Genomic DNA, 13,504 nt, shown 5'->3' with positions numbered 1-13,504 from the left:
TTTGTAGATTATTTAGGTGTTTATATGGAGGCTCGCCATAGGTTGTTTCCAATACTTGCAGTAATGTTTTTCCCCTCCGTGGAGACGATGGATATCTGTCTTTTTCTATATAATTGTGAATTAATGTGACGAGCAGCCTCATTGCTCCCACAGGAGTCCGTGAGAATTCTCTATACCTTCCTGGGTTTCCATGAATATTTTTTTCTCAATTAGCGAACGGTCGTAGTGATAAAGTGAATGAAAGTACCAACACTATATACAACACGCAGATACAAGTCGTCCCTTACCTGGCGGACCTTGGAGTTTGGCCTTTTTAACTGCAAAAAAAAAAAAAAAACACAAAAACTTTGAGTTAGCACAGAAAACTTATAAGACCTCACGATATTCTGAGAACATATCATAACCTGACAAGTAAGAAAAACAAATCTCAGTTTCAAGTCTCTAAAACTGGAAGAAAAGGACCAGATTATGAAACATTCTGGATTATTGGACAGTCATCATACATATTCATCAAAGGGAATGTCAGTAGGATTAACCCTCCTAAGCCATTTATATGGGCACACAGGTCATAGGAAACTGAATATAATGATACCTTGATATCTGTGATCCGATGTCCTTGTTATTCTTTATATATAAATGAGCTGTTAAGATCTATGGGCCGGACATAGATCTCCCCAACAATCTGTCTCTATTGCTCAATGAAAGGAGGCATTACCAGTGTGAGACATGTAGATCCGGAGAGCAGACTGTCACTCATTACATGTCTCACACTGGTAACTGTCACTTTCTTTTATAATAAGCTCTGGAGGTAGATTCTCCGGGAGATGTATATCCAGCCCATAGATCTTAACAGCTCATGGAACGCACTCACCAGTCTTGAAAAAGTTCCAAACCTTTATTCACAACATGGACAAACTTAGCAGGGAGGGGAGTGGAGGATGACAGACGACGGCCGTTTCGCGCCAACGAGCGCTTCCACGGGTCCTAATGGAGGCAGGAAGTGGGGAGGTCCTTTTCACCTGTGCAGGTACAAAGTAAACTCCCACACCACCGGCGTCCAGGGTATAAGCTCCGCCTAACAGAATATTACATGTAAATGTGACATAAAAATATAAAAACAATCAGCACAAATGACATGACATAAAAAAACTGGTTAACCAATCAAAAACAGTTTACAGAAATAAATTTCACAGAAAAACTGCCATATCGACTTTATCATTAAGACCCGTGGGTCCCATAGCATTGGTGCGCAGAATCCACCTAGCCTCTCTCCTCAAGAGAAGTCGATGCCAGTCCCCTCCATGACGCGGTGTATCTACTCTTTCTAAGCCCGCAAAGCGTAATGTATTTATATCGCCCGCATGCGCCTGTTTTATATGATGAATCAAGCGGGGGACCCCCTTTCCCGTGCGTGTTGAATTCAGATGTTCCCTAATTCTTATAAAAAGGGGTCGGATCGTCTTACCGATATAAAAAAAAAAACCACAAGGGCAAAAAATAATGTAAACAACATATGTAGTCCGGCATGAGATGAAATCTTGGACTCGATGATGAATAGGCCCGACTCGTATTGTATCTCCTGTAAGATGTAATGCACAAAAGTTGCATTGGCCACATTTGAAATTACCCTTGGGGGTACTAACCCCCAACCAATTATCGCGTTCCATGGTTGGTTGGGGGTTAGTACCCCCAAGGGTAATTTTAAATGTGGCCAATGCAACTTTAGTGCATTACATCTTACAGGAGATACAATACGAGGTGAGGGCGTTCCATTTTCCTTCTTTACTTGTGGAGCTATGTAATGTATCCCTGGTGGTCTAGGGCAGTGAAGGGAGCTATGTAATGTATCCCTGGTGGTCTAGGGCAGTGAGGGGAGCTATGTAATGTATCCCTGGTGGTCTACGGCAGTGAAGGGAGCTATGTAATGTATCCCTGGTGGTCTACGGCAGTGACGGGAGCTATGTAATGTATCCCTGGTGGTCTAGGGCAGTGAGGGGAGCTATGTAATGTATCCCTGGTGGTCTAGGGCAGTGAAGGGAGCTATGTAATGTATCCCTGGTGGTCTAGGGCAGTGAAGGGAGCTATGTAATGTATCCCTGGTGGTCTAGGGCAGTGAAGGGACCTATGTAATGTATCCCTGGTGGTCTAGGGCAGTGATGGGAGCTATGTAATGTATCCCTGGTGGTCTAGGGCAGTGATGGGAGCTATGTAATGTATCCCTGGTGGTCTAGGGCAGTGAGGGGAGCTATGTAATGTATCCCTGGTGGTCTACGGCAGTGAAGGGAGCTATGTAATGTATCCCTGGTGGTCTACGGCAGTGACGGGAGCTATGTAATGCATCCCTGGTGGTCTAGGGCAGTGACGGGAGCTATGTAATGTATCCCTGGTGGTCTAGGGCAGTGAAGGGAGCTATGTGATGTATCCCTGGTGGTCTAAGGCAGTGAAGGGAGCTATGTAATGTATCCCTGGTGGTCTAAGGCAGTGAGGGGAGCTATGTAATGTATCCCTGGTGGTCTAGGGCAGTGAAGGGAGCTATGTGATGTATCCCTGGTGGTCTAAGGCAGTGAAGGGAGCTATGTAATGCATCCCTGGTGGTCTACGGCAGTGAAGGGAGCTATGTAATGTATCCCTGGTGGTCTAAGGCAGTGAAGGGAGCTATGTAATGCATCCCTGGTGGTCTAGGGCAGTGATGGGAGCTATGTAATGCATCCCTGGTGGTCTAGGGCAGTGATGGGAGCTATGTAATGTATCCCTGGTGGTCTAGGGCAGTGATGGGAGCTATGTAATGCATCCCTGGTGGTCTAGGGCAGTGATGGGAGCTATGTAATGTATCCCTGGTGGTCTAGGGCCATGAAGGGAGCTGTGTAATGCATTCCTGGGGTTAATGTGTATCTCAGCTCAATGTTCTTCATCTCAATCACATCACGACATCTCTATCACACCCTCAAGCTTCCGGCCATTACCATGTCCCATGTTAGAGCATTAGGCTCAGTTATACATTTATCTCCATGATAGAGCCGGCTGCCCAATATCAGACCTTTATCATAGCACACTGGAGAAAGTAACCGTTTCCTGGCTGATGGTTATGACGCGTTTTCTGCAGTCTCTCCAGCTGTCACATAAATCAGAGCGAAGTACAGGAAATCTCTAAGCGTTCCAAGACGGAGTTCAGATCATGACGCCATCGCAACATGTGTCAACAATTCCACGTAAGGTTCTACAAGGAAACACATAATGCGGGCAAGACGCCAATGCCAGTGACTGTAAGGTCACAGCAAGATGAAAATGCTCTCATGGAGAATACAGCATCGACCTGGGGTGTGACTGACAACTGGAGACCGATGTGTTACTGTAGGCAGCAGGGGGTGAGGAGACGGGGGCTGCAAGCTAATATTCAATCTAGAATTCTAAACTAATCACAGGCACGAGAAGACGAGACATCTAGCTATGCATTTATCACACTGGCATCTAGGCAGCAGCACCAATAATGCCCATTTCAGAAAAAAAGGACCACCACTAGGGGGAGCTAACTAAAGATGCATGCAGCATGTATAACGGAGTGTAATGGGAGGTGTACAAATTATTGTGCAGTGAGCCCCCTCTAGTGGTGGCTGAGTAAACTGCTGTGCAGTGGGTGCCCCCTAGTGGTGGATGTATAAATTGTTGTGTAATGAGCTCCCCCTAGTGGTGGCTTTATAAATCTTGATGCAGTGAGCTCCCTCTAGTGGAGGCTGTATAAACTGCTGTGCAGTGAACTCCCCCTAGTGGTGGCTGTATAAATCTTGATGCAGTGAGCTCTTCCTAGTGGTGATTGATATAAATCTTTACATATAGTAATTTTACCCTAGTGGTGGATGAAGGAAGACAATTTTATCATGCACCGTTACGGCTATGCATAGGGCAGCACGATATCAGGAGTGAGCACGTATCACAAAACACATTTCCAAGTTCTATAAATATATACAGTGAACCTGGAGTGTGGTCAAAACCCACAACAGGCAAGGTCCTCGAAAAGGAGAAAATGGGGGACGGCCTTTAAGAAATGCTCTTCTTAAAAGGGCTTTTTTTTATATAGAAGCAAGCCATTATATACCGCATATGATAGAACCATTATCGTAAAATTGGTGTAAAGTCTTTCAGGGGGGTTTACTGCTCTGCACTAGGAGCGGACACCTGGCATCACAGCTCACTAGCTATAGTGCCACATACTAAGAGAACGGCGCTGTGCCAATAAAGAATGAATCAGCGGATCTGAGAGGGTGCCAGGAGCTGGACCCCCACTGGACTGAAACAGGAGTCCATTGTTCAATGCCTAAAAAGAGCAGCAGTCACACATGCGTTCTCTCTCGCAGCGTTTCCGCAGCGGATTTTCCGCAACGAATGCACAGCTTTTTTTTTTCTCATTGATTTACATTGTACTGTAAATCAATTGCAGATCTGCAGCGTTTCTGCACCTCAAAAAACGCTGCGGATCCGCAGAGAATCCACAACGTGTGCACATAGCCTAAGGGACTGATGAAGGCAGGAAATTGCAGCACTCGCCCATCTACATCAGGGGTATAATACAACTCCTGAAAGGGGATGTCCACTACTAGGACAAATCCTACTTGATCTAAATGATTGGCCCTGAAAAAAATAAAAAGCCTATACTCGCCTCCCGTGCCGGCACCATCCAAGAACCACGAGTCATGCAACCACATGAGAGTCCCGGGACCGCGAGTGCCGACAACGCCAGAACAATGATGACACGGGAGGAGAGTATAAGCCTTTATTTTATTGGGGCTAAACATTTAGATCAAAAAGGGATTGTCCTAGCAGTGGACAACCCCTTTAATAAAACGGATATGTAGGCGAGATGAAGCAGCTGCAATCAACCAGCCTGAAAACTGGCATTTTAAAAATCAATTTAAAGGGAATCTGTCAGTAGGATTGCCCCTCCTCAGCCATCTATATGTGCACAGGTCATAGGAAGCTGAATAAAATGACACCTTGATATATGCGATCTGGTGCCTTATCCAAGAGAAATTCACGTTTTTCTGATATGTAAATGAGCTGTTAAGATCTATGGGCCGGACATAGATCTTCCCAAGAATCTGCCTCCAGAGATAATTGTAAATGAAAGGAGGCTTTACCAGTGTGAGACACGTAATGACTGACAGTCTGCTCTCATCATCACACACAGGTCTGCAGGGAGAGCAGCGGCAACACAGTACAGCAGAAGTTAACTATGTCTCATTACAGACACAGCTGCAGTTGTCCTCTCACAATGCCGTCAGCTCTGCTGTACTACCTCTCCCTACACTGGATGCCTGTGAGACGGAACTGACAGCAATGTGAAAGGACAGCTTTTTAATAGACAATGTTCAGAAGTGAACAATTAAAGACAGCCACAGGTAAGTCAAAGCCACCAATGATTCACATGCAAGGTAAGAGGAGCACAGAGCCAACCCTAGTACATACAATCACAAACACGGTGAGCATAATAAATATGTGGCTGGAAAAGGTTCCTCTTACCAGGGTGGAGCAGAGAAATCAGGCAGTCAAGCAGAACGGATCATGGTAACCTCGACGCGCGTTTTGCGTACTTGAATGTCTCCTTTTCAAGGGAATATTGCCGATGGTGTCTGCCGGGACCTTTTATCGCACTGGTGACGGGTCACATGTTCCGCGGTAACTGAATGGGAGTGTCGTATGGCGCATGCACATAGAGAAAGCGCCCAAGCCATCAAGCCTAGCTGCGAATGCGCAAGAGCGTGCAATGCTTCAAAGCTCCCAGTCATGCATAGGGGGCATGAAGATCTCCGGACACGCAAGAGACAGGCGGCAGCACAAAGAGCACCGCAGCCATATCGAAACAAGTATTAAGAATGCCTGATCAAAGAAAAGCTATCCTACACGGGTGCGAGGTATCCCTGAAATGTACAGACTCATACTCTGCACAGAGGTCAGCAATCCTTACAATGCATATATTTCGGTTAGTAGGGTATCCAATGCGATTCCAGCAGTGTCCGTATCTCCGTACGCACGGGAAGAAATTGGACTTAGAGGGTCATCTGAACAGGTCAATGGCGACACCACGAATAGTTATTAGGATGGACGGGTTACAGGACTAACAAGACAAAAATTTACAGGGAACATACATATTTATAGAAAGGAGAAAAAAACGTAGCAATTCCTTCAGACCCCTTTGTGGTCATTGTGTCCAGTGTCACGATCCTTTTCGCTTCACTCTGTGCCAGAAGCTTTTTTTGTGTTTCCTCCTCTGATCACAGTGTGAACAACATCAATACCCCGACTATAAAAGACTTCGGATCACAATTATGAGCGGCCTTACAGTGCCGGGAAATTATTTTAGGTTCAAAAGGGTTCGACACGGTCTTGGCCACGCCTATATCCCACACACGACATGTAAGCCCCCATAAACCAGCGGGCATCTGCACGTGGCATACGGTAGTAGAGGACATTTGTGATGCTGCACGATATAGGAGGTCTAATTTGGAACGGTTAATGTCCATCTGTTGAATCGAATGTGGAGCAGCGGAGGACATTGGTGCTTGCAAGACAGTGACCGCAAGTGGAGCATCCCAACATGGGTCTCCGTGAGACAAAGGCATTGGGGTTTCCCAGGAACATAATGACTCCTCACCAGGAGATCATCAAGGTTTTTAGATCTCAGATGTCATCAGTGGGAGGTCCCCAACTGAGGTCCCAGGGAGGGCTCAGGCTTCAATATTGCACAGTATTTAGCCAGGATATCTTTCATAGCTGTCCATTCATGGTTGAAGGTGCATATCAACCTGATCTTATCCTCATTCTTACCCACGTCTTTCTTTTGGTATAGGAGACTATTTTGAGGAGTCGTCCTAGCTCTCCTATAGCCATGCTTAATATATCTCTGACTACATCATAGAATGTTAGAGTTGGAAGGGACCTCCAGGGTCATCTTGTCCAATTCTCTGCTCAATACAGCAGTCACTAAACCATCTAAGACAGATGTCTGTCTTCCATTGAAGGAGAACTCACCATCTCTCGTACTATCCTGTTCCACTCCTTGATCACCTTCACTCTGTTCTATTCCCACTTTTAAGTCATTGGCTTGCATCTCGAATTTCTCATTCGAGGAACAGATCCCCCTTATTCTTAGGAACTGTGCAACCGGGATGGCCCTAATAGTGGCTGGGTTGTGAGCAGAATCGGCATGTATCAGATAGTTACTAACTGAAGTAGGCTTTCTGTAGACATCAGTCTGTATATAAGAATTCTCATCAATTTCTAAAGTGATGTCCAGAAAGTGAATCTTTTTATAATTAAATGTATAAGTCATCCTAATTCATATTAGGTTGATCCATAAATCCCTCGAGCTGTTGCTCCGTCCCCTGCCACAAATACAAAACATCATCTGAGCCAGCACAGCACATGGTCAGCGGCGCCCGCAGCACCAAATATGAATCTCTCCCAAGGGCTGAAAAACATTGGCATACGAGGGCACATGTGCCGTGCCCATGGCGGTGCTGCATCTGCATGTGCTGGTTGTGTCAATAATAAAACTAAGTTACTCTCTGCTGTGACAGTTATAATCAGGCATAGCTCTGCAGCAAAGCTGACAGCACTAGGAGAAGACAATTGTAGAGGCAAATGTGTTTGTAGTGAGAAAAGCTCAGCTCTGCTGTAATGTGTCAGTTATAATCACAGAGCTCTGCAATGAGATCAGGAGAACAGACTGTCAGTCATTACATGTCTCACACTGATAACACCCCTTTTCATTTACAATAATCTCTGGAGGCAGATTCTCGGGGAGATTTATGTCCGGCCCATAGATTGACAGCTCATTTACATATCACAGAAATCAAGCATACCACTTTAAATTAACTTTCTATGACCTACATGTCCATATACACAGCTAGAGGGCAGAGGCTACTGATCAAGTCATATCCAAACCTCCCAAGGTCTTAAACTACAAGTCTGCAGTCACTCAGAGTGCAGACTTGTGAATCCGAACATCATACAGACTGTGAGGATTCCTCGGTGTCCGTGCCGGGAACGGCGGTCACATGACCACAAGTTACTCCTGGCCAGATTCCAACTAGACTGTTTGCAGCCTCGCTCAATACTCTTGCATCGAGCAAGGCTTCGCCCATCTAGTCTGAATGTGGTATAGCACATGACCGCCATTTCCTATGCCGACACTCAGATTGCTTGCAGACATGTAATGTAATACTAGACAACCCCTTTACCATCAGAACAAACACTGCACCCCCGCCAAGAACTTAATGGCTGAGCAGCTGTATGCAGCCTTCCACCGCCAAGCACAATGCCGAGCGTTGGATGTAGTGGTGTAAAGCAGCCATCACCAGATTCTGGAGGAAACGTGTTCTGTGAAGTGACAGATCACACTTCTCTAGCTGGCGTCTGATGGATGAATCTGGCTTTGGTGAATGTCAGGAGAACATTACCCGCCTGACTGTACAGTTAGGTGTAGGAAAGCTGATGGAATGCAATGGGATTTCAGGAGTCGGAGTGTTCGTTTCAGTAAAGGGAAATCTTAATATTTTAGAACAAGACATTCTGAACACTTGTAGTCTCCAGCTTTGTGACAACAGTTTGGAGAAGCCCCTTTAGGCCATGTTCACACAGTGCGTTTTTTTCTGCGGAACCGCAGCGTTTTTGCCGCTGCGGTTCCGCAGCTGTTTTCCATGCAGGGTACAGTACACTGTACCCTATGGAAAACAGGAACTACTGTGCACATGATGCGGGAATCGGGAAAAAAAGCCGCGCTGAATAGCCGCGGTAAAAAAGAAGTACCATGTCACTTCTTTTTTCGGAGCCGCAGCGGTTCTGCACCCATAGACCTCCATTGTGAGGTCAAACCCGCAGTAAAACCCGCAGATCAAAAATATATCTGCGGGTTTTATTGCGGTTTGTGGTGCCGAACCGCTGCAGCAGGAAGTGCGGGGAAGCAGGCGGAAGTGCGTGGGCGGAGTGTGGCTGCCCCGATCCCACCCCCCCATGCTCCGATGCCCCCCCCCCCCGTACTCCGATGCCCTCCCCCCCCCGTACTCCGATGCCCCCCCCCCCTGTGCCGTGCCCTAATCTCCCCCCCTTATACTTACCCGGCCTCCCGGTGTCCGTCCGGCCGTCTTCTCCCTGGGCGCCGCCATCTTGCAAAATGGCGGGCGCATGCGCAGTGCGCCCGCCGAATCTGCCGGCCGGCAGATTCGTTCCAAAGTGCATTTTGATCACTGAGATATAACCTATCTCAGTGATCAAAATAAAAAAATAGTAAATGACACCCCCCCCCCCTTTGTCACCCCCATAGGTAGGGACAATGAGAAAATAAAGAAATTTTTTTTTTTTTTCCACTAAGGTTAGAATAGGGTTAGGGTTAGGGGTAGGGTTAGGGGTAGGGTTAGGGGTAGGGTTAGGGGTAGGGTATTTTCAGCCATTTTAACCCTAAAAAAACTTCCTAGAAAACACACAGACTCTGCATAGAAAACTGCATAAAAAAAAGGATCAAAAAACGCATCAAAAAACGCACCAAAAAAGCACAAAAAAAGGACCAAAAAAAAGGACCTGCGTTTTCTGCCAAGAGCTGCGGTTTCAGTCCTGAAAAAAAAAGGATGGAAATCAGGAACGTGTGAACATACCCTTACTGTTCCCCATGACTGTGCCCAGTGCACAAGGTCCAAATAGACAAGGTGGGGGGAGTTTGGTGGAAGAACATGACCGGCCGCACAGAAACCCGACCTCAGCCCCATCCAACACCTTTAGGATGGAAACTGTGATCCCGGCCTCTCCCCAATGTCAGTGTCTGACCTCAGAAATGCTCTTCTGGATGAAAGGGCAAAAATTCCCACCGACGCCTTCAAAATCCTTCCCAGAAAAGTGGAAACTGTTATAGCTGCAAAGTGGTAACTCCAAATTAAAGGTGTTGTCCAGGCTTGGGTCTCAAGTCTGCAGTTATTATGTGACTGGAATCTTGTGAATCCTCACAGCGCGTGGTCAGTATTCACAGGTGTCAGGAGTTAGCGGTATTGCGACCACGAGGATGCGATTTACATACTTCCGGCCACATTATGACCTCGCTCAATTCCCTGGTATTGAGTGAGACCGCTCATGTCTAGTCGGCAGGTGACCGCATGGATGCTAATCGAATACCAGCAGAAGAGCCTACCTGTTCTCAGAACGGAAGAATCCTGACCGCGTGCACACTGCGCACGGTGAGGATTCACAAGTCCGCCGTCAGAGTGGGCTCCAAGCCTGGACAACCCCTTTAATGCCTGTGGATGTAGAATGGAAGCCCCTGCAGGTGTGATGTGCAGGGGTCCTCGTACTTCTGTTCCTGTAGTGTATAATTACAGGGGACGCGGCCCGCACAATAGCACACTGTCTGCAGTTTCCTCATTTAAACATTCACAATTGTCAGACAAGGAACAAACATTAGACAATCACCATCAGGGTAAACAGATCATCTTCCGAGAATGGAAACTTCTCAGAAAACGAGAGTGAGAGGCCTATACTGTCAGCTACAGACAAGCGCAACTCAATATCTATTGCTCCCTATTATCTGCCACTTTAGGATGGAGTTTGTCTGACCGTACGTCAGGTGCATGCTAATCGCTGAATGTAGACTGAAGGAAACATTACTGACATCTATTGTCTTGTGGGAGAAGGAAAAAAAAGGCAGGAAACTGCAATGTGCACATAGTATTGCCTCTGGTATGGAAGGGGGTTCTCCAATTTAGACCACCACTATTTGTTAGAAGGGTCCCTTGACCGTAAACTGATCATAAAGTCTCCTGAGACCCCCGACAAGCAGCTATAATCTGCAGAAAAACTTGGCAGCAGGAGGTTCCGTTTCTCTGTAGCGCCTCCACGGGACAAACTAAGCATTGCACGGTGTAGGACGTGACAGGTCCTCCAGAGCAGGAGGCACTCTTTGTACCCACTCAGCTCAGGATCTGAATCTTCTGGCCAGAGTAGAGGACAACCTCTATTAAAAGGGGAACCTGACAGCTGACACATGTTGCCCAATCCACGAGGGGCATGGATCAGACGCCGACCGCATGGTTTCAGCAGTGTATGTTTGAAACGTTGCAGCGTTTCAGAGAAGAAGATACTTTAAAAGCCCCAGTTGGAGACTAGCTGGAAAGGTGGGTTCCCGACAGCTGCTCCCGCCCCTTCCCCCGTGAGTGACAGGTCTCTTCCTGTGTGCATGGAGATCTGTTATCATTGGCAGCGGGTGGGAAAAAGCCTTTCCAACTAGTCTCCTGTGCAGCCTTGTCCCCAGTGGCCCAATATTACACTTATCTTACTGTTGGGCACACGAATATCAGCAGCACTATACATACTCACACACTTCGAAATTGTATTGAAGCTTAATAAGCATTGTAAAAGGTTGGAGGAGGAGGAGGTGAGCTGTGACAAAGCCTATTGTGAATGGTGGATCCTGTGCTCTCTACTGTATGCAGTGGTGATATCTGTGATTGTAATCTTGGCTGTGATGACAATGAGACTGCTGAAAAGTTTTCAATACAGCACAGCAAGTAAGAAGTCAAGTAAAGGCCTAGTGTCCAGTGTTAAAAACCCAAAATTAATATAGGAAGTCACAAGCAAAATAGAACAAAAAACATTTAAAATATAAACCCCCGATTTCACATTCACTATTGAGATTGTAGGGTTTCAGGTCTCTGGTAGCTCCTCGGACACGCACCGGCCCAGGCTTCATACACTGCTCAAAAAAAAAATAAAGGGAACACAAACAACAGAATACAACTCCAAGTAAATCAAATTTCTGTGAAATCACACTGTCCACTTAGGAAGCAACACTGATTGACAATCAAGTTCACATGCTGTTGTGCAAATGGGATAGACAACAGATGGAAATTATTGGCAATCATCAAGACACACTCAATAAGGAGCGGTTCTGCAGGTGGAGACCACAGACCACATCTCAGTACCAATGCTTTCTGGCTGATGTTTTGGTCACTTTTGAATGTTGGTTGTGCTTTCACACGCGTGGTAGCATGAGACGGACTCTACAACCCACACAAGTGGCTCAGGTAGTGCAGCTCATCCAGGATGGCACATCAATGCGAGCTGTGGCAAGAAGGTTTGCTGTGTCTGTCAACGTAGTGTCCAGAGCCTGGAGGCGCTACCAGGAGACAAGCCAGTACACCAGGAGATGTGGAGGGGGCCATAGGAGGGCAACAACCCAGCAGCAGGACCACTACCTCAGCCTTTGTGCAAGGAGGAACAGAAGGAGCACTGCCAGAGACCTGCAAAATTATCTCCAGTAGGCCACAAATGTGCATGTGTCTGCTCAAACGGTTAGAAATCGACTCCATGAGGATGGTCTGAGTGCCAGATGTCCGCAGATGTGGGTTGTGCGCACAGCCCAACACTGTGCAGGACACTTGGCATTTGCCACAGAACACCAGGATTGGCAAATTCGCCACTGACACCCTTGTGCTCTTCACAGATGAAAGCAGGTTCACACTGAGCACATGTTACAAACGTGACAGAGTCTGGAGACGCCATGGAGAGCGATCTGCTGCCCGCAACATCCTTCAGCATGACCGTTTTGGCAGTGGGTCAGTAATGGTGTGGGGTGGCATTTCTTTGCAGGGCCGCACAGCCCTCCATGTGCTTGCCAGATGTAGCCTGACTATTAGGTACCGAGATGAGATCCTCAGACTCCTTGTGAGACCATATGATTGTGCGGTTGGCTCTGGGTTCCTCCTAATGCAGGACACTGCCAGACCTCATGTGGCTGGAGTGTGTCAGCAGTTTCTGCAAGATGAAGGCATTGAAGCTAAGGACTGGCCCGCCCGCTCCCCAGACCTGAATCCAATAGAACACATCTGGGACATCATGTCTCGCTCCATCCACCAACATCACGTTGCACCACAGACTGTCCAGGAGTTGGCGGATGCTTTAGTCCAGGTCTGGGAGGAGATCCCTCAGGAGACCATCCGCCACCTCATCAGGAGCATGCCCAGGCGTTGTAGGGAGGTCATACAGGCACGTGGAGGCCACACACACTACTGCAGGGGTGTCAAACTGCATTCCTCGAGGGCCTCAGACCATGCGTGTTTTCAAGATTTCCTTTGCATTACACAAGGTGCTGGAATCATTCTGTGCAGGTGATTAAATTATCACCTGTGCAATACAAGGAAATCCTGAAAACATGACCTGTTTGCGGCCCTCGAGGAATGCAGTTTGACGCCCCTGCACTACTGAGCATCATTTCCTTGTCTTGAGGCATTTCCACTGAAGTTGGATCAGCCTGTAACTTCATTTTCCACTTTGATTTTGAGCATCATTCCAACTCCAGACCTCCGTGGAATATTAGATGTGATTTACGTTGATAATTTTTAGGTTTTATTGTTCTCAACTCATTCCACTACGTAATGAATAAAAATTTACAACTGGAATATTTCATTCAGTGATATTTGGGATGTGTGATTTTAGTGTTCCCTTTATTTTTTTGAGCAGTGTATATTCA

General features: G+C 46.8%; 1 protein-coding gene across 3 annotated transcripts in view; it reads right to left on the bottom strand.

The window, feature by feature from the left end:
* Nucleotides 1–13,504, bottom strand: part of UNC13B (unc-13 homolog B) — a 321,122-nt gene that overhangs the window by 264,396 nt on the left and 43,222 nt on the right. For all 3 annotated transcript variants that reach the window (XM_069747983.1, XM_069748004.1, XM_069747993.1), the window contains exon 3: nt 288–317. In XM_069747983.1, coding sequence (XP_069604084.1) covers nt 288–317 — 30 coding nt within the window. The remainder of the gene's footprint in view (nt 1–287; nt 318–13,504) is intronic.

This window comes from Ranitomeya imitator, chromosome 1, assembly GCF_032444005.1.
Source record: "Ranitomeya imitator isolate aRanImi1 chromosome 1, aRanImi1.pri, whole genome shotgun sequence".
NCBI lineage: Eukaryota > Metazoa > Chordata > Amphibia > Anura > Dendrobatidae > Ranitomeya > Ranitomeya imitator.
The sequence above is the reverse complement of the archived record's forward strand: the minus strand, read 5'-3'. Positions and strand labels throughout refer to the sequence as shown.